Here is a 27,255-nt window from a genome sequence, read left to right on the forward strand (position 1 = left end):
TGCTGGTGAAAGAACTGGATAGATGTGGATGCTGTAGGCGTTTTCATTGTAGACGGCTCCAGCTTTGGATATAGATTCTTCAAGCATGGACTGTCCTAAAGAACTCATCTTCTGGCCTTCAAGCCTGTCTCTGTAGGCATCAGACACTCTTTCCAGCAGAGCTGAGACCATCGCTAAAATATACTCCCCCAAGTCCTGCCATATCCTTTGCTTGTCTTTTCTAAAGCATAAATGTCTCTTGAATTTTGTTTTTTCGTATTTTCCTGTGTGTGAGATGCCCCGAAGTGCTGTTTACTGCTGAGAGTCTCAGCTGGAACATATTTAGGGGCTACATCTTCATCATGTAGGAGGGCTGTTGGATGCTTTTTTAACTCTTTACGGGGAGTAGCTGATTAGCCATTTTCTCTCCATTACCACTGGGACCTTGCTAAAGGGAAATCAGCCTGTGAGTGAACATCTGCCCTCCCAACTGTCAAACTCGAGAAAATGCTTCAAGGACTCTGAAACCACCAAGGACCATGACCACAGCATCAGGATATGACTGCCTGCCCATCCTGCTGGGGTTAGAGCAGCGGGTTTTCAAGGTTCCCCCCTGCAATTCCACAGTCCTTGGGTTCGCCCCACTGCCCTTCTGCCCAGCATGAGGCAAAGCCAGCATTGGCAGGGAGCAGGCAGGAGACATACAAAAGGAGGTTATTTTAGTAGCTAGGTTTCAGGGTAGCCTCAAGCAGAAATGCTGTTTTTTGAGTCCGTGGAACAGCATTATCCAAACCTTTGTGGAGGCTGGGCTGTTCCCTGGCCCCTCTTGGGAAAATAAAACTAGCTTGTGCCCTTTTTGAGGCCTGTTGCATGGTGTTAGATCCAGCCCAGAATGAGAGTATGGGTCATTAAGAAGACATTTGTGTTGCTCTTTCTTATGAAATTTACATACTTGCCTTCCTCACGTGCAGTGAGCTGGGAAGTATTTAACACTTGCAGAGAGAAATGGGATGGTTGCCATTTCGGAGCTAACTCAGGCTCTCTGCAAACTCAGGCAGACATCACTGCGTCGGGGTTGCCAGGATTGTGAACATAGACCTTCCAAAAAAAAAAAAAAAAAAAAACCAAAAAAAAAAAAAAAAGAAAACAAAAATCCTCTCTGATGCGAAATAAACTCATTGCAATCACATGCTTTCAGAGTTGTGACCCAAGAATATTCCAGCCCCCGCCCCAACTCGCACACTCAACTTGGCAAACACGCTGACTGCGGTGCATTAGCTGAAGATAAGCGTGGGCTTAAAAGCTCCCTGGACTAAGGCTAGGAAGCTGTTTTTTGAAGGTTCAAACCGTCAGCGAGGAGGGAGGGGATGTGCTTTTAGCACTCAAGGATGAGCAAAGTCAAAGCCTTTAATCCCAACAGTCTGTGCTTACTTGGAAAAAATGTTTGTCTGACTGCAGGCATGGAACCCGTTGTGCTGGAGAAGTGGCAGCCACGGCAAACAACTCACACTGCACAGTAGGAATCGCCTTTAATGCCAAGATTGGAGGAAATTGTACAAAAAACCCACAAAAAAAAAAAAAAAAAAAAAACCAAAACAAAAAAGAAATTAAGACACGAGTGAAAGCTGAGACTCTGGAGAACATCCTGAGGTCTGTCCACGCTCCCTTCCCCCAGCCATTCCCATGTACCCCTGCTTTGGGAAACGCTGCTCTAGGGGGAGATACTGAGTTGCCCTTGATCACCTCTAGCAGCAGGTACAATGGCATTGCAGTTTTGGAGGAGGCTGCAGGATTTGTGCTGTGTGCAGCTGGCGACACCCAGAGTGGAGGTCTGAGGTCTCAAAGGAGAGAGGTAGGTGAGAGAGACACCCCCTGCCGAGTCCAGCGCTGAGTGTCAGTACCCTGGCTAAGAGGGGACCCATTTTGGCCTGGATGGCAAGAAACAGCCACCCGTGGCTGAATTGGTGTCCCTTGCTGAGAGCTGACCGTGGCCGCCTCCTGATGATGCGGAATTGTTCCCAGCTGGATGTCTTGTCCAGGGGGCACGTGTGTCTGCCACGAGTAACATCTGATGGACTGATGTTCTCCCTAGAGTCCCTCCAATGCCACCTGCCATTCTGGGGACTGTGACCCATCCCTGGGGGGCAGTGTGTGTATTTTGGAGCTGAAACAGCCCCTCCCTCTGCAGGGCCCTCAGGTGCAGAAGATCTTTTGAGATCGCAGAATCCATGTCTTGTCAGTTTTTAAAGTATGTTCTCTGATCCCTTTGGCCAAGCTAATAAGCTGTTCCCAGCATCGACTGGAGAATTGCTGGGAGCTTTTACTGCCAGTGCTTGCAAGGGGTGGGGTGAACTGAAATAAGTGGAAGGGGCAGCCAGGAGATTCAGGACATGAGGTGGAATCACTCCATGTCTCTGTCGGGTCAGCTTCCCCAATATTTTTGCAGGTGGGGAAGGGGGATCCCATGCACACGTGCTTGGTCTCACCTTCCTCATCATCTGCCTCAGAGGAGCTGTTCACAAGCTGAAGGAGAGGATCCCATTGTCAAGGGCAAAAGGAGTTTACCAACATGAGTATAAACCAAGTGCTCTTCTGTTTCAGGACTCACAACAATCTCTACATGCCAGAGATGGTGGCTAGGATGGGGGAAACATTTGCAAAGGCCTTAGACATGCTGGAGGTGGAGAAGAATGCCATCCTAGGTAAGCGACTTCTCTTCGGGAGGAATACGTGGGCGGATTCTCAGAGGTATTTGAGGCAGTGGTCCATCAGTAGCAGGGGAAGTGAATAGGGGCTGGAGAGCCGGCTTCTTCATGGTATTTGCAGCTCAGCTATGATTTGAACCTGCTGAAATTAAGAAGTTAAATTAGTTATTGGTCTCTGACAAACTGGTTTCTTCTGCATGAAATAAAGGGTATCCTGAGAAACTGCTTATCCTGGTTGGGTGGTGGTCTCTGCAACATGGCATTTCAGGCTGGAGAGACTGGGGGTGCTGTAATTGCCTTTGAGCAGAATTAGTAAAGGCAGAATTAGTGCTCAGCAGGATCCCTGAGTGCTTGTGCAGAGACGTATCCTGGAGGGCAAAAGCCAAGTCCTGCAGTATGGCCCTGTCTTTTGTTTCCAGATGGTGTATTAGAAAGAGGTTTTTGGAACCGTCTTAAAACAAGCTTGAGCTTGTGAACAAAGAAGCCTTTCCAGCCAAGCAGAAGTGGGTGGCTTTGTGGATAAATTGTAGACCACGACTCTGAAAATAGGGGTTTAATTTCAGGTCCTGACAGGCAGTGAAATAGTTCGGGGAAGTTGCTTTGTCTTATCTGTGTTTCCTATCTGTAAAATTAGGAGATCCTTCCTTCACCTGTTTTCCATGACCTATAAACTCTATGTGAACTGCTGCACGTAAAGCAGCAGGGCTTTGATCTCTGCTCTGAACTTTGGTACTGTAGTTCAGCAGTAGTTTGTGTCCCATCAGAGATTAATACAAACCTGATGGCTTTAGAGGCTATTAGAGGAGCTGGGCAAGTGTCAGCTTTGCTTCTGACTGGGTTCCGATAGCTCCGGTAAGTTTCGCTTTGGAGAAATGAAGGGACTATAACACAGCCTTAGTGGGAACACCTCTGCTCTGGGTACAACCAACCTGACCTTGGCTGACCTCTGAGGGAGGTTCTGCCCCAGGGTTGCTGCACCTCTTCCCATTTGGCTGCATGTTGATCTTGCCTAGTGCTTCCCTCACTGCCGTCAGGCTGGCTGGGTCCTGCCCAGCACATTCTGAAGGCACGCTCTGCTCTCTCGTTAATACAGCTGAAGCTTATTCTTTCCCACAGGTCTCCCTCAGCCTCTGCTGGAGCTGTATGACTCTCCTGTTTACAAAACAGTCTTAGAAAGGATGCAGGGCTTCTTTTGTACCCTCTACGACAACTGGTAAGAGCAGCAGATGTCCCACACACAATCCAGCATTGCACAGCTGGAGCAGTGGGCTATTGCTGGGTGCTGACTTCTTCTAAAGTTAGACTTTTCATGTGAGCTGTATCCTGTAACATACAAGTTGCAGTGGTGAATTACACTCGGTTGTTGTAACCTACCGCGTATACATGGAACACAGTCGCTGGAAAAAGTATCTCAAAATGTAGATTTGCTTTTAGCTCTTCTTTCAACTACTACTTAGCAGTTGGTAGTTGAATTGGAGCACTTATCTGATATCCTGACCTGGTTTGTGTCTCTGCCACTTTATGTGTTAGGACACATCAGCACTTGAAAGTGCATTTTACTGCTTAAATGCCTAATTAATTGTCCCTCTGTAGGCATCCCAGGAAAAAAAGAGCTAAAATTCCTCCATAGTATTTGTTTAAGAACATGGCAACTATCTAATGTTAAGATGATAGTACTTTTAGCCTTTGCAGGCCAGAGGCATGGTACCCGTTCCTTAGCAGAGTTGCAACTAACTTTTTTTGTTGAAGTTTCCACATCCTGGGAAATGCAGGCCCCTCCATGCAACAGGATTTCTACACCGTTGAGGGTCTCGCCACCCAGCTCCTCAGCTCAGCTTTCATCAACCTCAACAACATTCCTGATTACAGACTGCGCCCCATGCTCCGTATCCTTCCCTTACTGTCTCAGGCCAGCTAGGGAGGCTTTGAGCATGAAAATAGAAAACCTGGTGGCTTCCTAGCATCGTTTTCAGTATGGCCAAGCCAAAGAAGGGTAATTGAGAAGGAAAATGAACAGGGATACACCTGGTGTGGATGAGGTGTGAGCCTAGGAGGGCATGAGCAGAAACAGCAGTGTGTGTGGTGAGAAAGATCTGTGTGATCCTGGAGGCACCATGAGAGGTGGGTAGTGCCTTTTTGGGGGCAAGAGGGCATGAATAGTGTAGGATCTCAGCATTAGGGTGCCTGACTAGACTTTGGGCATGTGCGGGTGACTATCTGGGGTTCCCAGCCCGCTTTCCAGGGCTGGACATTCAGACTCACAGCAAGGAAATGGGCACCAAGCACCCTCAGCTCTCTCAGCTGAACTGTCAGAGGAAGAGGCTTCCAAATACCTCATGCTCTTGCTGTATAGAGATGCCCCGTGTTAATTCAGGCCTGTGAGGAGATGGGCTTCAAAGTGCAAAGTGTCTGCTGCTTGGCCTCCCAGGCTGGTTTGGGTGCTGCAGTCTCCTTAGCAGCTGGCTGTATGTGCTGGGGCTCTTCCTTAACTGGTCTTTGCAGGTGTGTTTGTGAAGCCTTTGGTACTCTCCTGCCCTTCAGAATACTACGAAACCCTTGTCTGCCCCATGCTGGGACCACTCTTTACCTATCTGCACGTGGTAAGAAAACAGCTTGTTTGATGCCTGTTCTTGGGCTTTTGATGTGCATTGAACTCTGGCTGTTGCACAGCACCCCTTGCTGTGAATTCAAACCTGTGGATATTGGCTCCTGAGAGCCCTGAGAATTTTTGTGGGTTGTTTTTTTTTTTTGCCTGTGTTCCCTCATTTTTCTGACAGCTGACTCGGATTCCTACACCCAGCACAGTCACAGCATCTTCAGCACAGCTGATAGCAGTTCTTGTCCCATTCAAAATGGGGCTTGGCATAAGAGCTGTGTTTAAAGCTCCTGTGCTTCTGTCAGCACCTATCACTTGGGCCTCTTTTCATTGTGTCCAGCATGGCTCTTTAGGGAGGTACTGAGTCTTCCCTTTTGTCTTGAACAGAGGTTGTCTCAGAAGTGGCAGGTGATCAACCAGCGAAGCATGCTCTGGTAAGCTGTCACCCCTTGCTATCAGTACTGAAAGGGGGAAATGGGGAATGGGATGGAGCTTTGGCCTTTTATGTGGCCCTTTGGCCCAGGGATAGCCCTGCCAGCAGAAGGCTAGAAAATACTGTTTACCCTGATGGTGACTTATTCCCTGTGCTTGGGCAGAGGGGATACTTTAACATATTGGCTCCCTTCATTGTGTCCCTGCCCATGGCAGGGGGGTTGGAACAAGATGATCTTTAAGGTCCCTTCCAGTCCAAACCGTTCTATGATTCTGTGGTGCACACTAAAACCTGTTCTCCTCAGTGAGGATGATGCTGCAGATGACAACCCGGAGTCTCAGGAGATGCTTGAGGAACAGCTGGTCAGGTTGCTGACCCGAGAAGTCATGGATCTCATCAGTAAGTGAAATCAAGCTAGGTCCCCTGGTATATTTGGGAAATTTGCCCAACAGGAGCTTCCAGTGTGCAGTGTAATGGCCAGCAGTAATACTCCTTAGAAGCTAGGTGTGAGACAGTTAACCCTGCCAAAATCTTACCTAAAACCTAGTAAGAGATCAATTAAAAACCTTCAGAAGAGTTTTATTTCTTTCATTTAGGGCTCCATGGTTTTGGCACTGTCTCTGTAGGAGTCCAGTCCTCCTTTGGAGTCTGGGTTCTCCCTTTGTGTGCCCTGGAGCCCAACACTGGACACTGCTTTGTGGACAACCTGAGTGTAGAGCAGTTTTGTTGCTGGCAATTGCCATGTTTCTAGCCAAACAGAAGGAAAGCAAAGCAATTTCATTTTTTTGTTTTCCCTTTCTTCAACATCATGCTTTTGCCAGCATGGCTTTGAGCAGAGAGGCTGGGAAAATTGACTCTGCATTGAGATTACAGGTCTTCAACCTTGTATCTCCTTTCTTGGTCTGCCTTGTTGCCTTAAGATACTGCTATTCTAGGTTCTAGGCTTCGAAAGGTTTTGCACGTTCCTGGTTGTCAGTAGTTAGAAGCAGCCAGCGTGCAGCAGGTTCCACTGTGGGAGGGTGCTGTGGGTGGGGTGTTTCAGCTTTCAGATTCTTCATACTGTGTTAGAGCTAGGGGAGCTTGAAGCTGCTGTGACCCCATCAGAGTCTATAGGATAATCTCTGCACGTTCTGAAGTAACATCTTCCCTTTTCTGCACCTCTGACCTGCAACTCTTTTTGCAGCTGTTTGCTGTGTTTCTAAGAAAGGTGTTGAGCATAACACTACTGCTGCTGTAGATGGAGACGGTGAGTAAATGCCCATCTTTGCATTTCCTCCCCTTGGTGTGTGCAAGTACTTTTCCCATTTCTTAAGAGGGAGGGGCTGGCCTGTTGCTGGAAGTTCTGTGTGAGGGGTATAGGTGTGGTACAAAGCTTTCAGCTCTGTCCTGGCCAATGTGCCTGGGGGTCACAGAAAACCCCAGTCTAGCCTAGGAACAAAGGCTGTAATGGCCACAGGTAGCGTGTTGGAGCAGCTAATTCTTAAGGTACCAAGAAGAAGGCTGAGGAGCAGGGGGGGATGTGCGTGGTCTTCCTGAGAGCTGGAGGTAGCTAGCTGGGTGCCCTTCCTCCCCCACAACGGGGGGATGCTTTCTGCTTGGAGAGAGATGTTCTGTCACGCTGTGCCGGTGTAACGACTCTGGGTGCTGTCTCCTGGCTCCCAGCATAGTTCTCGCTGTGCCCCCCGCTGTCTCCCTCAGTCCTCAGAAGGCCATGTTCACAGTGCTGCCTTTTCTCTGCTCTGCAGATGATGAGGCAATGGCCACGGAGGTGACTCCCCCTGCCAGCGCAGAGCTCACCGAGCTCGGCAAGTGTCTGATGAAGCAGGAGGTAAGAGCCCATGCTCTGACTTCCACCATACTTTCTCTGTACTCCTTGTCACATTTGTTTTGGGTGCAGCCAGATGTTGCTACAGAGACATAGGCTGCTGGAGCATTCCCCAGTGTGACAATCTTCTCTTGGGAACATATGTGGTTTTTAAGGGCCTTGTTAATGGTTGCAGAAGCCACAAAGCACATGGGGGCTGAGATCCAGCATAAAATGCAGCCACAGAGTTTCAGCCCTTCTGTGGGTGAGGCCCTGGGCATTCGGCCCCCAAGGTGCTCCCTGGCTCTGCCTCCACCTAGGCGCCAGTCTTCACAAGGAAGAACTTCATCCAGCAGCTCTTTTTTTTTTTTTTTTTCCTGTAAAATCTGCCAGAGCTGGCACAGGAGCCAAAGTGTTAATACAATCCACTGTGCAGAGTACCTTCATCCTGATACCTCTATACTCCTCCTCTCCTGTGGACCCCTCAGAAGCTTTTGCATAAACTTTTGCACTGACTTGAGAGTAGCAGCTGATGGGAGTCCATGGGTGATGAAGGGAGCAGGTTTGCTTGATGAAGCTTCATGGCTATGATGGTGCACACTGGGTGCTTTTGAGCACCTTCAGCTGGATCAGCAGCACACAGGATTCTCAGCAGATGGCTCCAAGGAGCTCCTGCAGACTCCCTGGGTTTCTTCTTGGCTCCCTTCAGGTATGAACCCTGTAGGTGGGAAATAGTTCCTCTGATTTTTCCCTCTATACCCCTTTTTTCAGGATGTTTGCACCGCGCTGCTGATCACTGCCTACACATCCCTCTCCTGGAAGGATACCTTGTCCTGCCAAAGAACCACAACACAGCTTTGCTGGCCGCTGCTCAAACAGGTACCTCTGGGAGGAAGAAGGGATTAGTTCTGGCAGGATTGGGAGAGGAAGCTCTGAATGTAGTGAGAAATGTGGTTGCTTCATCCCTGGGCACCTTCTCCCACGGGAAGACCAAGCTGCTGCACAAAGGCAGTCATGTATCAGTATCCTGCTTCCGTGCTGACAGTGCCTCTTCCCCAGGTGCTTCCAGGAAACCTCCTGCCCGATGCCGTGTCCTGGTTTTTCACAAGTGTGCTGAAGGGCTTACAGATACACGGGCAGCACGATGGCTGCATGGCAGCTCTTGTCCACCTGGCTTTCCAGATCTACGAGGCCTTGGTGAGAAATTCTGCTCTTTGTCCAGATGCCAGGTTGGCTGGGGAGTGGTGGAAAACTAATCCCATACCTGCTTGGTTAGGGATAGAGGAGCTAACTGCCCCCCAAGGAGGGCAGGGTTCCTCTAGCAGAGCTGTGGTAACTGTACTTCTCCCTGCAGCGCCCTCGCTATGCTGAGCTGAAGGCAGTGATGGAGCAGGTCCCAGATATCCAGAGGGACTCTTTGGAGCAGTTTGATTCAAAGCTTCTTAACCCAACACTGCAGAAGGTGGCAGACAAGCGCCGGAAGGATCATTTCAAGCGCCTCATCACAGGTTGCATTGGGGTAGGTGATATCCTGGAGGAAAATGAACCTGTTGTGTTTCAGCTGGTACCCTGTAGAAGTGACGGGGCAGCCAGCCTGCCTGCCTCTCCCCAGCCCACCCCCATTCCCAGCCAGGAAGCCGTTGTGGCATATTCTCAGTGTTTGTTCTGTCTCTCTTCACCCTGGAGGTACAGCAGGGGTGGCACCACAGACTGAGCAGCCCCTCCTGAGCAGCCCAATGACTTCTTAAGGAGAGACAGGGGGTACCTTGCACAGAGGTGCCCGGGGAAACAGGGTGCTAAAATGTTTGAGCGAAGCTACTAGGTGGGTGCTGGGCTTTTGTGAGAAGGGTAGCATTGGAGCCTGGTGCCACTGAGTTAGGAGCTGGGGAATTGGTGCACTGGTGGTTACCTCAGTGCACTTGGGAGGGCCCAGGCCCAAGATTCCCCAAAATGCAAGTGTCGGGGGTGGGCCTAGGTATTGCTCAGAATCTGGGATCTGCCTCTGAGCTGAGTGGGGCTGTGAAGGCAGTAATGACTGATGTCTGCCTGTCTGTCCTCTGCAGAAGCCCCTTGGGGAGCAGTTCCGCAAGGAGGTTCATATCCGGAACCTCCCATCTCTCTTCAAAATGGTGAAGCCATCACTGGAGACAGACGTGCTAGAAAACGAGGATGGGGAAGGCCTCAACGCACTCTTTGAGCCCTGAGCTTGGGATGCTGCAACCTTCTCCTCCCCGACCTTAAATTTCGTCTCTCCTCATAGTAAGCACATTAGATTCTCCTTGTCACCACCTCCACAAGCGTTCGTCTGAATAAAGCCCCTTTACGGGTCCTGTCCCATTCTCCTCCCTACACTGGGATGGGGCCTGCAGTGGCATTTGAATCAGTCTATTAAGCTTTTCCTAATTCCTTCCCCTCCCCTCCACTGGATGAGCATCTTTAGGCCTCTGCTTCTCTGCAAGGTGGGAGCTGAGCCCACAGACTCCGTTAGGTAAAGCCTGGTCATCTTGTAGCCTTGGGTCACTCTTGCTCCACTGCTTCATCCCTTGGGGTTTAGGATTAATGCAAAAGGCAGAGTAGTGCGCCATGTGAAAAGGAGCTAGCCTCATCTTCCTCTGGGGGCTAGTAGCCAGGCTGTGTAGGGAACACATCGGACACTCCCGCCGTGCCTGTCGGCACCCGTCCCTAGCAGACTGGTATTCTGATGAATCCGTTTCCCTGCAGGATGCAGAGCTGGGGGCTGTGTGCCAGGACACCCAGCAGTGCTCTAGGATCTCCCTCGAGATCAGCCTTCTTAAGGTGCAGCTGCTCTCTAGGAGGCAGACACTGTCATACCTATATATACATGCATAATGTATATAGAGAGGATCATACAGCTTGTTCTACCCAGAGCCAAATAGAAGGCTTTTACTTTGTGCCAGCCTTTCTTGGACATCTCTCAGGGGGAGCAGGAAAGATTTAGGTTTTTTTAATTATTATTTCTTTTTATCATGCCCTGTAGACTAGAACATGGCCAGTGCAGGGTACACAAAATCTGGACCAATATCCGAAGCATCTGCAAACCAAAAGGGATCTCCTCACTCTCTTGCTGTGGAGGTGACAGTAGCCTGTGTTTTTACCCAGCCTGGTACTTCTGGGAGAATTGCCTGGTGGGGCAGGAGGGGTGGGGTTTATTATGCAGTTTGCAGGGGGTGCAGAGCCAGGTCAGAAACTGGGTTTCAGATGAGGTGGGACTCTGTCAAACCACTCCAGTCTGCAAAGCTGGTTCTTCTTAGATGGCAAATGGTTCGCTCAATCTAACCTAGTGTTAGCAGAGGAGTTGGGAGGGTCTGTCCAGAGCTAGCTCGCAGTTTTGCCATCCAGGGGATAAAACAGGTAATAAACTGTGGTGGGTGGAGAAGGTGGTGTCTCTGCTGGGACAGACTGGACAGAAAAGCTGGGGTTGGGAGGGGTGAGAGCACAGAAAGGACAAGCAGGCTGTGGGAATCCACTTGCCCTCCTGCCCTTGCTGTTCCACCAGCAGCCTCCACTTTCCTCCTGGCCTCAAACTTTTTTAACCTCTGACCTAACATGGTTCCTGGCTCTAGCAAAGGCTGGGTGTATTTATTGTCTTGTGATATTTTTAACATTCTGTGACTTCATGCTAGACACAAGGGGTTTTTTTTTAAATGGTTTTTAGAACCTTTTTTGTAGGAATGTTTAAATCCAAAGCTGTCTCTGAACTGGTTGTGTTACACCTCTGAATGTCAGTAAAGCTATTCCAGTTTCATACATGTGGTGTCATGGTTTCATTTTTATTCTTGTATCTGTTTCAGTAAGATCTGAGCCCTCTGCTCTGCCCGCACTGCCTTCCTAAGCATTCAGCATTCCTTATTCCAGCTACCAAAAAGGGACATCTTTACTGGTAGTCACAATACATTATCAGGGAGGAGATGAACCATGCCAGACTATGTTATTAAATTAGAAGGCAAGGGGAAAATTCCATTTAAAAAGTAATAATATGTCACTCAGAGCTGGTTTATGTTAATTCCACAACAGCTGCTAGGTCCCAGTTTACAGGTTGAAGGGTACATGTTGCCAAAGTGAAAGAAACATTTGGCAGGGCTGTTCCTGGGTAAGTCCCATAAGCAATATGGGAAATGTGCAAAGGAGTAACACAGAAACCTGCACATGCTACTAAAGTAGCCTCCTGCTGGGACACACCAGTACTCCCAGCCATTCTCTGCAGTTCCAGTTCCTTCATCAGCTTGTAAAGAGACTATCACATGCCAGGACCTACCCGGTGCTGACTGCAGTACTGCTCACCACTGCAACTAACTTGGGAGTGCTCCCAGCTTCCCTGTGTGGAGACAGGCCTTTGACTGGCACTTGCCCTCCACCGTCCAGTTCTGCCCAAAGTACAGGGCACTGAAAGGGAGAACAGAGTAGTCAACTCTCACACCTGGGAAGAAACACCTTACCTTGAGCTATTTAAGAAAGGGCAGTCAGTCCTTACAGAACCATGTTTTTTAACCCCATCTTTGCACAGAGAATGCCAGTACTCTGAGATATAGAGAATTCTATGATAGAGAATCATAGAATGGTTTGGGCTGGAAGGACCTGTCAAAGACTCTCTAGGCCAACCCCCTGCTGTGGGCAGGTTCATCTTTCACTAGATCAGGTTGCTCATAGTTGAGTCCAACCTGACCTTGCACACTTCTAACCCCTTCTTAATAGGAGAGGTGTCCCAGCCCTCTAACAGTACATCCTTTTACATACCACATTAACTACCCCAGAGCTGGTTTGAGACACTCGCAAAACAACCTTGCACCGACACCGACTTGTTCACTCTTACTGACCTGCTGCGAAGTGCTTTAGCACACTGCCATGTCACTCCTCTTCACATACTGCATGCAATGTAAAATGCTATTATTCACCTTTAGACCTGCTGCACAGTCTTCTCTGTGTATTACAGTCTCACAATTGTGAGCAGCACAGAAGGAGACAGCTGTAAAGAAAAGCCTTTATTTTAGTGCATCTCCTCACTGAGGCTCGTTACCAACAGAAAACAAATTCAAAGAGATGGGCCTAGGACTCAACAAGTCCATCTCAAACCTCTTGCCAATGGAAGAGGAACCACCCCTGCAGGCAGACACAGGAGGCCCAGAACAGCAGTGCAGGGAGACGCTTCCCAGCTACAGCCTGATCACTCCATAGGCACAGAGTCCAGCTCATTCAGGAAGCGCTGACACTTTCCCATCAGGATCTTGATGGCTTCGCTCACCAGCACATCTGGAGGCAAGATACCCGTCGACTCCACTGAAACTGCACAGAAGACATGAGTCAGCCCAGCCACTAGGCAGCCTTGGCCTACACCTGGCTTCAGCATTTCTGTCCCTCATCTTCCCCTACACCGCACCCCTGACAAGCCAGATCTTCACAGCCAGAGGAGAGGAGGTTACATTTGCCAGAGGAAGCACAAACACATTCAATCCCAAAGCAACACCTCAGTAGTTACAGAATCACAGAATCACAGAATCTTAGTGGTTGGAAGGGACCTCTGAGATCATCGAGTCCAACCACAAAAAAAAAAAAAACAAAAAAAACCAACCAAACAAATACAAAACACACCACACCAAACACCCACCAGAAACCCCGCACCCACCAACTAAACCCCACACTCAACACCTCACCATAAACCAATAACCTTGGGCACTAGAGCATGCCCTGAAGAGCCATGTCTATACGTTTCTTAAATATCTCCAGGGATGGTGACTCCACCACCTCCCTGGGCAGGCTGTTCCAGTGCCTGACCACTCTCTCAGTAAAGTAGTTCTTTCTAATATCTAATCTAAATCTCCCTTGCCGCAACTTCAGACCATTTCCTCTGGTCTTGTCGTTCGTCCTTTGGGAGAAGAGGCCAACACCTGCCTCTCTACAACCTCCTTTCAGGTAGTTGTAGAGGGCAATGAGGTCTCCCCTCAGCCTCCTCTTCTCCAAACTAAACATGCCCAGTTCCCTCAGCCTCTCCTTATATGCCTTGTTCTCCAGGCCCCTCACCAGCTTGGTGGCTCTCCTCTGGACACGCTCCAGCACTTCAATGTCTTTCCTGTAGTGAGGGGCCCAAAACTGAACACAGTACTCGAGGTGAGGCCTTACCAGTGCCGAGTACAGAGGCACGATGACTTCCGTTCCAGTTACCCACTGGAACATGAACGTATGAATGCTGATAATGCGGGGGGAGAGTGGGAGGCAGGGGCCCAGCTTGTCTGCACAAACCACAGCAGGGCTCTACGACCTGTGGGAAATGGGGCACTTACAGATGTAATGGTTCCGCACTCTTGCCAGGCGCACAAGGTTTTTCAGACCCTCATGACGGAAAACTTCTCTGCTGAACGTGTCCAACCGTGCATTAGCTACTCTTGCCACCTTTTTTCCTAAAGAGAAAAAGATAAAAGCAGATGAGTGCCTTGTGGTGCTTACCCCTCAAATGTGCACTCCCACATCAGCAAAGGCAGCAAAGCTACCAATATAAAGAATTAGCACATCCCCAACATGAAACTCCAGCCTGACAGACCTGGTCTTCTTGAACAGTTCCAACCCAAACACAAAGCTTGTGTGTATCCCTGGACAGGACACAAGAAGTCTTCTCCACACCCAACTGCTGGAAAGAGCAAGCTCACTACCCAGTCTTACCGACAACTGAGCAGTACTGGAAGCTGCAGTCAGCAGCTGCAGGGCTCTGCAGGTAGACACCCAACGCCTTAGCATTTCAGGGAGATCCCAGTTCAGTTCATCACCCAACCCATCCGCTTGTGACAGCTACTCATCCGTAAAATCAGGCTCAGAATAGCATGAACAGTTGCTGATCAGCAAAACACCACAATGTGGTTTTGTCTCTACAAGGTTTGGCTCTAGTCTCTCATCAGTCTCTGCTACGGCTTGTAAGGAACTTTAGAGCAGTAAAAAACAGTACCCTTGATGTTCTGGATTTCAATGACTCCAGGGGAAAAGCACTTCTGCAACAGCTCAGCTGCCTCATCCTCAACAGGCTGCAGGAGAGTAATGTCAGGAAGCAGTCGATAACTAGCCGTGGCCACAGGAGAAAACTTGGCATGATCTTTACCTGCGCAAAGAGTTAGAGTTAAGGATGAGGGCAGACCTCAGAGAACAAGAGTGCAAGGATGCCAGGGCCTAAAGTTCCAGGGAGAAAGCCATTTCTCCACCCTTCCCCTTTGCACAGCTGTGCTGTAGTCCAAGCACTCACATTGCTCCTTCCGCTGCCCCAGGACCCACAACTCACCTATACCCTTGACACAGTGCATAAGCACATCTATTTCCTGGCCAGGCCGCAACAGTGCAATGAGGATGTCATCATGAACAGGTCGGAAGTCAGCCTCTGGAAAGAGGTCTGTCTGATTCCCCAAGGGCACCCACGTCATATGTTTACTGTACACTGGGAAGAGAAGCCACAAGCATCAGCCAGCTGCTGTCTCAAAACAGGTTGCTGACCTGTACAGGACTGGAGACGGCAAAAAATTTATTTTGCAGGATGAGAGAATCAGCTCTCTTTACTCACAGGGATGAGAGAACAGTCCAAATCCTGTCTCCCAAGACCAAAAAAGAAAAAAATGGCACCTATTTTTAGGAGAGATCTCACCTTTGTGATTGAAATATAGTTCATTAGGATCAGATGATTCCTTGGCTGCCTGAGGGTTTCGGCTGCATTTTATTTTCAGCTGGAACTGCAGAGTATCAATTTCTGTGCCTTCTTCATCTCCTGGGAAGGGGAGAACAGCATGAGCCTCTATGCAATCACACTTTTGCTTCGTTTACGCAACCCTGATTTCCTACTCTGGAGTAAACATTCAATATTTCTATTAGATCCAAGATTCTCACCTTGGTTTCTATACTCGAAGAGTCGAGGGTCAGCTCGGATCGGGATGAGGCCCAAGCGATGAGCAAGAATTTCATCCTGCACAATGGATGTGTTGTTGTACACAAAGACCTTCTCCACAGCCATTGTTGGCACCTCAAGGAGAAAAGAGATAAAGTCAGCATAAGATGACAGTTGAGCTACATGCCAACAGAATATCCAGCTAGAGTGTCTCTTCTCCCCCATAAATAATAATCAGTGTTATTTCTGCCAAATCTGGCTACCCAGTATACCCTTACACCAAAAATACACCCTTCCCTCTTTCTTTTTTTTTTTTTTTTTTTGTAAAAAAGGGAATTACCATGAGAAGCGATGGTCAGGCTAATCCACAGACACTACCAACAACACCCTTTAAGAGCAACAGGCACCATCACTCATGCTACTAAGGCCCTAACTCTATGCTACTAAGGCCCTAAGTCTCTCTGGGCACCTGACACAGGCGCACAACGAATTCACAGAATCACAGAATGATACAGGGTTGGAAGGGACCTCTGGAGATCATCTAGTCCAACCCCTCTGCCAAAACAGGTCCACCTAGAGCAGGCTGCACAGGAACGTGTCCAGGCGGGTTTTCAGTGTCTCCAGAGACAGAGACCCCACCACCTCTCTGGGCAGCCTGTTCCAGTGCTCTGTCACCCTCAAAGTAAAGAAGTTCCTCCTCATGTTTCAATGAAACTTCTTATGTTCAAGTTTGTGCCCGCTTCCTCTAGTCCTGGAGGCTGAGCACCACTGAAAAAAGACTGGCCCCTTCCTCTTGACACCCACCCTTTAAGTATTTGTATGTGTTGATCAGATCCCCCCTCAGTCTTCTCTTCTCCAGGCTAAAAAGACCCAAGTCCCTCAGCCTTTTCTCATCAGAGAGATGCTCCAGGCCCCTGATCATCTTTGTAGCCCTCTTCCAAACCCAGAAGCTGCCCGCAAGGGTCAACCTAATGCAGGGCCCCCCCCGCCCCCCATCACGCCAGTCCTCCCCGCTCCTCGGCAGGCGCCCCCGCGCCCTCCCCGCACGGCCCCGCCGACCCTCAGTCCCTGCCCACCCCCACCTCCTCCGCCGCCCTACCTCGGCCAGCAGGATGCGGCGGAAGGCGTTGGCGATGGCGGCGTCGATGCCCACCATGTCGAACTCCAGCGCGCCCTCCTCCTCGCGGATCACGTCCACGCGGAACTCCTGCAAGGGCCACGCGCCGCCGGTCACGCCGGGCTCCGCGCGTGGGACACCCCCATACACACACATACACACAACCGCTCCCACCCACCGCCCCAGCCGCCGGCGGCCCTCACCCACCTCCTCGAAGCGCCGCTGGTCCCAAGCGTCCTCGTAGCCGGGGTAGTTGCCGGGGAAGTCTGTGGTGTGGACCTGCGAGGAGGTGGAGAGGCGGCGCCATGAGGGGCCTGGCAGGCGGGAGAGAGGGGGGCCTCAAACCGCCTCACCCCACACCCCGTCCCGCCTCGCCCCGCTCACGTTGCGGACGCCGAACTCGCCCAGCACCACGCGGTCCCGCATCTCGTCGGTGCGCCGCTTGGCCGCCATGGCCGCCGCCATCGCCAGCGGGGGGCGGTGAAAGGGGGGGCGGCGCTCCCCGCCACGTGACGGGCCTCTGCCCGCCCACGCGTGGCCTGGCCGCTCCCCCCGCGGAGCGCGGCGTTCCCCCACCGACAGCCGGCGGGACCGGCGTCCCTGCAGCGGCGCATCCCGTCCGCGTCGCCGCCCGCCGGGCTGTCTTGCCGTTCCCCGCCCCTGCTGCGCCCTTCCCCGCCTTCCGCCACACACAAGATGGCGGCCACGGCGGCTCTCCCTCGCGAGAGTGTAGGGACCGCTCCGCCGCCGACGTCACATCCGGGTGAGCGGTAGCAGCCAGCGCGGCGCGGGCCGGGCCGGGGACCATGTCCGCGCCGGGGGCGGCGGCGGGCGGCGGCAGGAGCGGCACCGCCGCCGACTGGGGCGGCTTCGAGGACAACATGCAGGTGGGGCCGGGCCGGGGGTGGCGGCGGTGCGGTGGGGCCGGGCCGAGCGGGCGCTGACCGAGCTGTCTCGCCCCGGCGCAGGGTGGCGGCTCCGCCGTCATCGACATGGAGAACATGGACGACACGTCGGGCTCCAGCTTCGAGGACATGGGGGAGATGCACCAGCGCATGAAGGAGGAGGAGGAGGAAGAGGAGGGCGAGGCAGGGGCCGCCGAGGAGGAGGACGGGGAGTTCCTGGGCATGAAGGGGCTGCGGGGGCAGCTGGGCCGGCAGGTGGCCGACCAGGTGAGTGCGGGCCCCCGCCGCCCCCAGCCCCGGTGGGCCCCGGCCGGCCGCTGCCACCTCCCTTCTCCCCGCAGATGTGGCAGGTGGGGAAGAGGCAAGCCTCCAGGGCCTTCAGCCTCTACGCCAACATCGACATCCTCCGGCCCTACTTCGACGTGGAGCCTGTCCAAGTGCGAGCCAGGTGGGCAGGGCCCAGCCGGGGAAGGAACCGGGGAGGGGACAGCGGCCTCTTGCCAGCGTGGGGGGGACTGGCTGCTCCCCCGGCACCCAAGGGAGCACGCCGGGGTGGGCTGCCAGCCTCGCAGCAGGGCTCAGCTACGGGGAAACAAACTGTGCTTTTTCCCCACTGTCCTTAAGGAGGTCCCCCAGGTGGGCTGGTAGCCCTGTCACCTGTCACTCTGTGTTGCTGCGCAGGGCAGAAAAAGGGGCTTTGGGGCATCTTCAGCCCTTTTAGTGCTCAGCTGCCTTACGTGGCTTCTGTTGGGCTTGCAACACAGCTGTGTCCAAAAAGGCAAAGTTTTGTGCGGCTGGATGAAGAAAGGAGCCTTTCCTTCCTGCTGCTCTCTCAAGGAGCTCTCACCCCCAGTGGATCCCTAAACGTTTTCATTGAATCCCCCTGGCAGAATTAACCCAGTAAGGTTCTTCTCCTTTAGTTACCCTTTGTGACCCTTTAGAAGGAATCTCTGTCCCTCAGGGCCTATGACCACAGCAGAAAACACTGGTAATGGGTGTATGGGATTTCTTACTTTAGAAGCATTTTGTTAACCATCCTGTTGTCCTCCCTGCTCCTGGTGTCATTCCCTGCTTTGCTGTGATGCAGGCTGCTGGAGTCCATGATTCCTGTGAAGATGATTAATTTCCCACAGGTGAGTTCCCTGGTGCTGAATCAGTCTCCGTGGCCAAGTGAATGCTCCACAGGCATCTTGTATAAGTAAAGTAGTTCATATGATTAAGGACCTGAGTCTGTTAGGTGTTTATCTCCCTGAAAACGTTGGTGAACCCTTCGCTGTGGTTGTTCCAAACTTCGTTGTGCTACCTTTGGTGCTGCTACAGTTCCAGACTTCACACATCCCAAACTCCTCATCACCCAACCTATTCTGCCTAGCTTCTGTCAGCAGTGGCCTTGCTGTTCTTTCTCAGGCAGCAAGGTGATAAACATCATCCAAGGCACTTCTTGCATCACTTGGGGTGGGGTGCCTGGTATTCAGGAGCACTAACCAAGCTTTCCCTGATCTGTCTCTTCTTGTAGAAGATTGCAGGCGAGCTATATGGACCCCTTATGCTTGTTTTCACACTGGTGGCCATCCTTTTGCATGGAATGAAGACCTCGGACACCATCATTGTACGTCAAGTCTTTGCAATAAGTTGTGGTGTAACTGAGCTCTGGATTGCTATAATGACAGGGAACCTCTTCCGTGACTGAATAGCATCTTGCTGAAAAGCGCATGGATTTGAGGAGGAACCTGTTCATTTGGGGATGAGAGGAAGGACTCATCAGAAAGTCTTGATGCTTTGCTGCTGGGAGAGTTGGGGTGTAGGCCATGTGGCACCCTGAATGCTGCTAGCCAGCTATTTGATAATGCCTAGAAAGGCTCTGGGACTCTGAGGTGGAATTTGGGTGCTGGCAGGTCACTTCTTTGAGTCCTTCTCATCCTGATGCTGTCTCCACAGAGGGAAGGCACACTGATGGGCACAGCCATTGGCACCTGCTTCGGTTACTGGTTGGGCGTCTCCTCTTTCATCTATTTCCTGGCATATCTGTGCAATGCCCAAATCACGATGGTGCAGATGCTCTCGCTGTTGGTACGTACAAATGGAGCCACCCCAGGGTGTGGGTTAGCTGCACGATCTTGCAGCACAAGCTCTTCTCAGATAACAGGGAAAGTCCTCGTAAATCAGTGGTCCCAAGTAACTGCACTTGGTACAACCTGGAATTCCAGGATCCTCTGACCTGCCCCATCCCAGGCACAGCGGTAGCACAAAAAGGCAGTTCTTCCATGCAGGTCTCCTGCTTTGCCCTTTGTGATCTGAGAGCCTGGTGGTAAAGAAACCAGGAGATTCCAATTTCTATGGAATCGGAGGCTCTGTCCTCTGTTTTCCAAGTTGTTGCAATCTCTGACATCCCTGTGAATCCTTCAGACAGATATTTGGGTGTGAGCTGCTGTTAAAATTGTGCTGGTTGACTCTTTGGCGTTGACATTGAATGAGTGGTTTGTGAAGCTTTGCCATGGTGAAGCATTGTGGGAATAGGCTGCTCATGCTCTTGATCAATGGCATTTTGTATGGCACTGACGCTTGTAACGTGAATATTTTTGTTTTGTCAGGGCTACGGTCTTTTTGGACACTGCATCACTCTTTTTGTCACCTATAATATCCACTTCCACTCCCTTTTTTATATCTTCTGGTTGGGTGTTGGTGGACTCTCTACACTACGAATGGTAAGGGACAGGCAGCCTGGGGCCTTCCTCTTCTGGGGACAAGAAAAGGGAGGGATGTGATGTTTGCTATCTGTTCCTTGGGCCTGGCAGTTAATTTCACAGCCAGTCAGGCTGCTGTGAAGGACAGCCTGATGCTCCTGGGTCATTTGGCCACCAGTGTATGGAGGTGATGCCTGGATGAATATCCTCACCCATTCTAACAGTTGCAGGAGGTTTGGTCCCTTACAGGCCCTGCTGCTGTGGAGAATTGTGCCTGAGCATCCCACGCTCTTGGTGAGGCTGGGAAAGGTTCACCTACATGACAAAAAGTCAGATTACTCCGAATTTGTTGGCACAAACTGCAAGAAAGGCTGTGAGCAGTGTTTCCACTGGCTCTCACTATTTGGCCCATCCTCCTGTGTGCTGCTGACTGCAATGCTAGAGGCTCAGGTAGCAACTTCCTTGTATCTCATCTCCACCTCTCTCCTAGGTTGCTGTGTTGGTGTCACGCACCGTGGGGCACACCCAGCGGCTCATCCTGTGTGGGACCCTTGCTGCTCTGCATATGCTTTTCCTCCTCTATCTGCACTTTGCTTACCACAAGGTGGTAGAAGGTAAGCAAGGGAGATATGAAGCCATATCCTGGGGGAGGAGGAGCTGCTTTTTGCTGTCTCTGAGGGAAAGGATGGACCGTTTGTATCTCACCTGAGGCCATCTGTGCTGGTTTCCAACCCAAAAATGACCTGCACTAGCTTTAGAGGTCAGAAGATAGGGCAGCAGATACGCGTGGGATAGTTTCTGTGCACTGAGTTTTAGGACTTAAGACCAAAGCTGGGAGGCAGGATGCTTACTCTTTCCCCACAAGTGAAGTGTAACAGCACTGACTGTTCTTGTATGCAAATGTCCAATCCCTTCCTGAATTTTGTTGCAGTCGAGTTGCTTTTCTCTGATCAGGAAATGTGTCATAAGCCTTTTTCCTTCTTTGTGTAACACCTTTTTTATCTTGTGTTGTACAACACACAGCAGAAGCTGTATCTTTCCCAGTCAGTGCTGTTCACCAGGCTATACATGTTCAGGTCCTCTTTCTGTGTCTCTTTTTTTTCTCCTAACAAAGTCTCAATCTCCTTTAAAAAAAAAAGTCTTCCCCTACCCCATTGCTAGAGTTTCCAGATCCCTAAATACGCAATTCTGCAAGTTTCTTTAGGAGTTCAGGCAGCCAGACCTGTTCATCATATTTCAGATAAATCTGCATAATTTGAGACTATTGCATAGCATTACAAGTCCTTTTAGATGTAAATACTATACTTTTCTGGATCTGTTCTTATGGTGAAGGTTCTGCGCCCTGATCTGCAACTTTTCTGCCAATGAAATAGGATAAAATATACTCCAAGCAATTTTTTTCAAGGCACTCCAAGACTGATGATCAGTCTTGAGAGGGTAATTGACAGGGACTGGAGGACACTTACATCGGTCTGTGTGTCTCCTGCCAAGCGTGGTCTCTGTTTGCATTGCAGTGATAAAAATTCCACATTACACCCAGAGCTGCAGCTCCTCATGTGAGTCTGCAAGTCTATTCAGGATGAAAGCAAACAATTGGTCTAAGAGCAGGATCTGAGGTGGGGAGAGGATTTTATCAACCTGCATTGGCAGAGCAGTGTCCCTGGCAGTGTCTGCATTCAGGTCAAATGGCAGAGGACTGGATCTGGCACCCAAAAAGGATCTGTTTTCCTCCTAGGAACAGGCAGTTTCTCTGCCCCAAGGACAAGCTCTGATCTGTATCTTGTGGTCTCTGGATGGAGGTGTTCAACTCCTGTTCAGCCCTGCCACCATCAACCACTACCCAGCCAGAGAGAAAAGCAAGAAGAAACGTGCCATCTGCATCTAACTAACTCTTGCCACTCTCCTCTTTTTTTCTGTTCCCTGCAGGTATCCTGGACACATTGGAAGGACCCAACATGCCGCCGTTTCAGAGAGTTGCCCGAGACATTCCAGTTGTTTCCAATGCTGTACTGAACACAACAGCCAAAGCCATTGCATTGACCCTGTAGTTTCACAGACTTGGACTTGCTTCCTTCACTACTTTTGGGCCTGCATAGGGCCATAATAACCTGCTGCCTCTTAGGAACAGGACAGAACAGCAGGAAGAAGACTTGGGTTTTGTTTTCCCAGACCTGTCCTTTGGGTTGTGGTTTTGGGCAGCTGAGTGGACTGCACTTTAGTGATTCAGAAGAACTGCGCTCTTCCCCCACCCAGGTCTGGGCTGTCTTGAGTAGAGTGGTTCTGTTGCCTGCATGTTTAGCTGGGATTTCCCAGTGCAGTTTGTCCCTTACCCCTCTTTCCGCTTGCTGATGTAACTCCAGGGCTGTCTGCCCTGTTCCTGTCCTGAAGAGGGAAGAATTAAATTGATGTTGGTGCTGAGTGATGTATTATGTTTGAGCCTACTTGTGTAATGGGGGAGTGGTGTTGGATCTCAACACCTTTATCTGTCCTGTCCTAGACTCAAAACAGGATTCTTAGCGATTTTCTGCTGTCCTGTTTCAAGTACTCCCTGATACGGGGTCTACCTTGGGCACCTTTTCCATAAAGGCACAGGAACTGTAGCGTCTCAAGATTTTCAGGAACAGCACCGTGTTTAACCACATTCTCTTCATTGTCATGTTCCAGATTGATCCCTCTGTTTTCACTTGGTTGTCTCACCTCACCATCCCATTTCCAGCGTACATCAGAAATGTATCTGTCCCCATGCTTTCACAGCACCTTTTGTTCTTGTCACCCTTCTGCCCATGTTGCTCTGGGGGACAGCAGTTCTGACTGCAGGGGCAGCATGTTTGTGCATGGTTTTCTGTGGATATTTCAGTTAAGAGGCCACTTCAGCCCTAGCTCGTGCAGCTTGCTGTCATGTCTCCCAGCCACAGGACTTTCACCTCACCGCTCTGAGCAGAGGCAGCATCCTGCTTCCCCAGACAGTCTGCTCTGTCCTGTCTGGCTTTTCAAGCTGAGTCTAGGATTTCTGCATTTATTTTATTCTGCAAGGACTTCTGCAGCCTTGAGAGAAAATCTGTGGCAAACTCTTCTCCAGGGTTTCCATTAAACAAAGGGAGAAATGGGGAAGTGTAGAATGGTAATAGAGTTGGCACATGTATCTCTAGCATACTGATGGAGCAGCCCAGGCTAGGCTTACTGCAGTAACTCACAAGTGTGTAGTTCAGACATAGCTTTCCCTCACTGCTCTAACCTCTACTGGTCCAAGAGTGGAAAGCCGTTTGCTAATGTCTGGCTTTCACCTTCTCGCTCATCTCCCTGTACCTCTGGATAACTTGGGGAGAGGAGACACTTCTCAGAGAAGTTCAGCCTTATGCTTTTATGCTGGAAAAAAGAAAAGAAAAAACCCCAACCGAAAAAAAAAAAAAAAAAAAAAAAACCCACAAGAAGATGTTTCCCTTCCTTGGTGTGCCCGCAAGTTAGCTGTGAACAAGGCAGACAGCATGTCAGAACTGCACTCTTTTTTCACTATGAGGGTGGTGAGGCACTGGAACAGGTTGCCCAGAGAAGTTGTGAATGCACATGAAGAAGCTGTCCCTGCCCATGGCAGGAGGGCTGGAACTTAATGATCTTTAAGGTCCCTTCCAACCCAAACCATTCTATGATCCTTTGGCCTCTTGGTTATATTAGTGGGAGAGGATGCAGCTGTAGTGGTGTTCAGACTAGTGCCAAGGTGTAGTGAGAGAGAGGAAGACAGCACAAGCTACTGTCATCTGCTTCCATTAAAACAAAAATGTCACTGGATATGATTTGAGCATTTTCAGTCATAGACCTACTTTCCACTGTCAGCTTTTTCCCCAAGTTCTCAACTTGTTCCCTTTCCAAGAGCAAGAAGCTCATCTGCTAACAAATACATACATAATAGACACCTCCTCTCCCCCTCTCTTCCTGCCCTGCCCACCCACCTTGGGAAACTTATTGTGGCTGAAGAACACAACTCAGAGGAAGTTGCTTGGGGGAATTATTTAGGCTAGTAGTCTCCACACATTTTTTTCACCAATTGAACCACTTTAAGCTCCTAGAATTTCTATTACTTTTAAACCTGACAAAATGGAAGTGTTAGTTTGTAATGCTGCATCACTCTGGTATTTCCCTCTTTATAACTCCAAGGGAGGTTGGTTTCTAATTTGCGCTTCTTGCCCTGGCAGCCTAGAACAGGTCTGTTTCTCTTGGTGCAAACCCTCCAAGCACAGGCAGGGGGGATGAAAAGGAAAAAGAGACAATTGTCACTAGAGTAAGTCCAGCCAAGAAGAAAAGTGACTCTGTGCCAAACTCCATCACCGCTGATCTATGGACACCATTTGAGAAGAGCTGTGCTCCCCTCCCACACCTAACCAGTTAGCTAAATCAGAGGGATGAAGCTGTGTCCTGTGTTTTCACTCAAAACACACAAGAGAACAGTAAGCAAACTCTTCATGCCTCCCCTGTGCAGCTTGTGTGTTATGTCAGCTGGGGACAGATGACCAGGGTGACAACCAAGCACCCTCTCAGAAGCTGTGGGGCTTGCTCTGCTCCAGTTCCTCAGCCCTGATTAATTCTCTGTGCAGCAGCAGCTGGAAGCTGAATTGTTTCGTACTGCCAGAAACTCAGCACTCAGCTGAGAGCTTCAGCATCTCCTTTTGCTGACAGAGGGACAGGCTTTTGCAGGGAAATGCCTGCATGCTGCAGTTGCAGGGAGTATGCTGAGCACGCAGCCTTAGTAAAGTCCTTGTGGGAGGGCATCTCTCTGTGCTTACTCAAGTCCTCTAGTTATCAGGACAAGCCGTACAACCCTATCGTGCCAGGCTATCTCTGCCTTTGTTTCCTCCCACGGTTCTTGCTGCAAATCTAAAACAATTTTCTGCCTCCTCCCTTGTGGCAAATCTGAAATAATCTCCCCCTTTTGAGGAAAGATAGCTCTCTGAGAACTGTATAAGTTTCATTTTATTAAAGCTGAAATAAAAGTATAAGGTTGTCAGATTCAAAAGAAGAACGTAAAATGTGTATTAAAGCACTCTATGACCTCCTCCACTCCTCTGCAGTACCTGGGAGTCCAACCCTTCTTACAGTCTATCATTGCTGCACTTATTGTCACCTCAGTTGTGTTCTGGGTTACGGGTAGGCTGTTTCTTCTCCATTTACTTTCCTTCCTGCATCTAGTCTCACTCTACCTGCTCCTCATCCACTGTTTTTCTCCATTTATGTGTTCGGTCTTAATGGTATCAGTCTAGAGAGTTAACTCTCATTCTTTGTTTTACCCAGTAGGTAAACAATAAATTGCCTTCCCAAACCTGCTGGGTTATTGCACATGACAAGGAAGCAGTATCTAGTTCTTCGCAAAATACCACAGCCAAATTCCCCTCTGCACAGCCCTTAATTAGGTTTAGTGAGCCAAGGCTTTGGACCATTAGCTCCTGTGCCACTTTTCCCCATGTATGAGCATAAAGCAAGGTAGGACGCTTCTCTCTTCAATGTGCTCTTCCTCCTGACAACAAGCAGCGAAAATGCCAGCTCTGGGGCTTTAGAAGCAGCCTGATGCTCTCTAAGCAAGACTTTGGGGCTGCTGCTGTCAATTTAAGTGGGACGTGCCCCAGGAGCTCTCCTCCAAGCACCTCTCTAATAATAGCCTGTTTAATGAAGCATGGGTTAATTAGTGCCTGGAGGTAATTGTGAGGTGAGATTGAGTGCAGTCTTCCAGTCCACCTGTGCTGATCAGCAGCTGGTACTCACCTGGTCACCCCCCTGCCCATCACTCTGACATCCAGCCTCTGCCCTTCACAGCCCTGCAATACATAGGATCTCATTCTCACCTGGACCATATAACGTGCCCTTAGAGATCGGTTGTTCCTTTTTTGAAAGCTGTCAGCTGTACCAGTACTGCATATCTCCATGCTTGCAGCTGCTGTTCATATCCCAGGGCAGCCGAGTTGCCAGGCCAGTGGTCTGTTCTTGGCACAGCCCGCAGGTGCAGTATTGAGCCCGTGAACCCCTGTGCAACAGGAAAAGGGAGGGAGGTGTGTAGATAGCTCTAGAGTACAGCAATGGATTACTAAAAGGGCAATGGTAACACCTACACTGTAAATTAGATGCTACAGCTAAAGTCTTACAGTTGACATCTGAGTCCATCTTCTTTTCTGGTGCTCCCTTTGTCTTGCTTAGGACCTAAGCGTGCAGCCCTTGGCTCAGGTGACTTGTGCCTCCATTTCAGTGGAGGAGAACTACTTCACATCCTCCTTCACATCCTATTTTCCTCCTCACTGTCCATCCCCTCTCTCCCGCCCTGGCCTGAAATCAAGCAGAGGACCCTGGGTTTGTCCCTGAGTTCCCCCCCTGGACTGGAATTCACTTGAGCACTGCTATATGCAGCAGCCAGATTAGTTACGTGCAGAAAGCTGCCTACTTAGGCGGTTTAACCTAATTTCCACATCACTGGCTTTCTTTTTCAGCTCAGTGGAGTTGAAAGCACAGAGGCCTTGCTTCCTATTTCTCTCCGAGTACAGGATGACCCAACCCAGGGGCCAAAGAGGAAAAATTCCTCTGATCTGTACCTGGGAATTAGCAGGGGGACAAGGTATGGCTGCCGGACTGAAGAGCCAGTGTCACTCCAACCCCTCCACCTTTCACCAGCCGCCTCCGCAAACCCTGGGCTGCAAGAAGTGGTTCACACCAAACTCACCATTAAGCCACAGGTCCCAAGCTCGACGTGTCACGGGTTTAAGCATAATTGTTGCCAAAGCCAGCAGGAGGATGCTGTTCCTCAGGCCAAGAAGCAACTGGAGTACGCCGTGGCCTATGGCTTCAGCCTCTTCCCGGGGCAGGAGCGAGGCCGGTAGGGAGGGCCCTTCCCAGGGGCTTCTCCCACCTTCTCTTCCCCGCCGCACCCCCTCAGCAGGCGGGACGCAGCCCCCGCCGGCCTTGGCCCCGCCACCGCCTCAGGGTGGAGGCCAGGAGCCGGCGGGCTCCGGCGTCGCCGCTCACGGACTTCGAGTGGCGCCGGGGACCCAAGATGGCGGCGGGGGACACGGGGGTGGGACACGGGAGGAGGGTGGCGGGCGGCAGCGGCCCGCCCCGGGCGGTAGGAGGGCCCGGGGAGGAGGCGGGGCGGCCCGGCAGGTGCGGGCGGAGCGGGGCGGGGCTG

General features: G+C 50.6%; 3 protein-coding genes across 7 annotated transcripts in view; 2 read left to right on the forward strand and 1 right to left on the reverse strand.

The window, feature by feature from the left end:
- XPO5 (exportin 5) overlaps nt 1-11,287 on the forward strand; it is a 30,882-nt gene extending 19,595 nt beyond the window's left edge. For 4 of the 5 annotated variants that reach the window (XM_014950684.1, XM_014950685.1, XM_014950687.1 and 1 more), the window contains 12 exons: nt 2,581-2,681; nt 3,801-3,897; nt 4,434-4,570; nt 5,187-5,284; nt 5,668-5,714; nt 6,018-6,112; nt 6,897-6,959; nt 7,459-7,541; nt 8,289-8,396; nt 8,577-8,714; nt 8,872-9,036; nt 9,581-11,287. In XM_014950684.1, coding sequence (XP_014806170.1) covers nt 2,581-2,681; nt 3,801-3,897; nt 4,434-4,570; nt 5,187-5,284; nt 5,668-5,714; nt 6,018-6,112; nt 6,897-6,959; nt 7,459-7,541; nt 8,289-8,396; nt 8,577-8,714; nt 8,872-9,036; nt 9,581-9,721 — 1,273 coding nt within the window. In that variant the 3' untranslated portion in view covers nt 9,722-11,287. The remainder of the gene's footprint in view (nt 1-2,580; nt 2,682-3,800; nt 3,898-4,433; nt 4,571-5,186; nt 5,285-5,667; nt 5,715-6,017; nt 6,113-6,896; nt 6,960-7,458; nt 7,542-8,288; nt 8,397-8,576; nt 8,715-8,871; nt 9,037-9,580) is intronic. The other variant, XM_014950686.1, reaches the window with a different exon arrangement.
- Nucleotides 11,288-12,502: 1,215 nt separating this feature from the next.
- Nucleotides 12,503-17,036, reverse strand: POLR1C (polymerase (RNA) I polypeptide C). The gene is made up of 9 exons (XM_014950690.1): nt 16,892-17,036; nt 16,715-16,786; nt 16,490-16,597; nt 15,393-15,525; nt 15,154-15,273; nt 14,797-14,949; nt 14,470-14,619; nt 13,814-13,930; nt 12,503-12,818 (listed from the first exon to the last, which is right to left on the reverse strand). The coding sequence occupies exons 1-9, from the start codon at nt 16,970-16,972 to the stop codon at nt 12,700-12,702; spliced, it is 1,053 nt and encodes a 350-aa protein (XP_014806176.1). The 5' UTR covers nt 16,973-17,036; the 3' UTR covers nt 12,503-12,699.
- Nucleotides 17,037-17,236: 200 nt separating this feature from the next.
- On the forward strand, nt 17,237-22,520 carry YIPF3 (Yip1 domain family member 3). Its single transcript, XM_014950691.1, has 9 exons — nt 17,237-17,394; nt 17,476-17,679; nt 17,754-17,860; nt 18,500-18,545; nt 18,929-19,021; nt 19,351-19,482; nt 20,004-20,117; nt 20,587-20,710; nt 22,023-22,520. The coding sequence occupies exons 1-9, from the start codon at nt 17,314-17,316 to the stop codon at nt 22,142-22,144; spliced, it is 1,023 nt and encodes a 340-aa protein (XP_014806177.1). The 5' UTR covers nt 17,237-17,313; the 3' UTR covers nt 22,145-22,520.
- Nucleotides 22,521-27,255: the final 4,735 nt, after the last annotated feature.

This window comes from Calidris pugnax, unplaced genomic scaffold (genome assembly GCF_001431845.1).
Source record: "Calidris pugnax isolate Ruff unplaced genomic scaffold, ASM143184v1 scaffold24, whole genome shotgun sequence".
In the NCBI taxonomy this organism is placed as follows: domain Eukaryota; kingdom Metazoa; phylum Chordata; class Aves; order Charadriiformes; family Scolopacidae; genus Calidris; species Calidris pugnax.

Excerpts from the sequence above, each read along its gene's own strand:
- POLR1C (XM_014950690.1), bottom strand. The coding sequence starts at position 16,972 with ATGGCGGCGGCCATGGCGGCCAAGCGGCGCACCGACGAGATGCGGGAC. Across the intron at positions 16,598-16,714 it reads ACCAGCGGCGCTTCGAGGAG|GAGTTCCGCGTGGACGTGAT; the intron begins GTGGGTGAGGGC and ends TGGCCCTTGCAG. Across the intron at positions 14,620-14,796 it reads GCACTGTGTCAAGGGTATAG|GTAAAGATCATGCCAAGTTT; the intron begins GTGAGTTGTGGG and ends CTCTTTGCGCAG.
- YIPF3 (XM_014950691.1), top strand. The coding sequence starts at position 17,314 with ATGTCCGCGCCGGGGGCGGCGGCGGGCGGCGGCAGGAGCGGCACCGCC. Across the intron at positions 17,395-17,475 it reads GCTTCGAGGACAACATGCAG|GGTGGCGGCTCCGCCGTCAT; the intron begins GTGGGGCCGGGC and ends GCCCCGGCGCAG. Across the intron at positions 17,861-18,499 it reads CCTGTCCAAGTGCGAGCCAG|GCTGCTGGAGTCCATGATTC; the intron begins GTGGGCAGGGCC and ends GCTGTGATGCAG.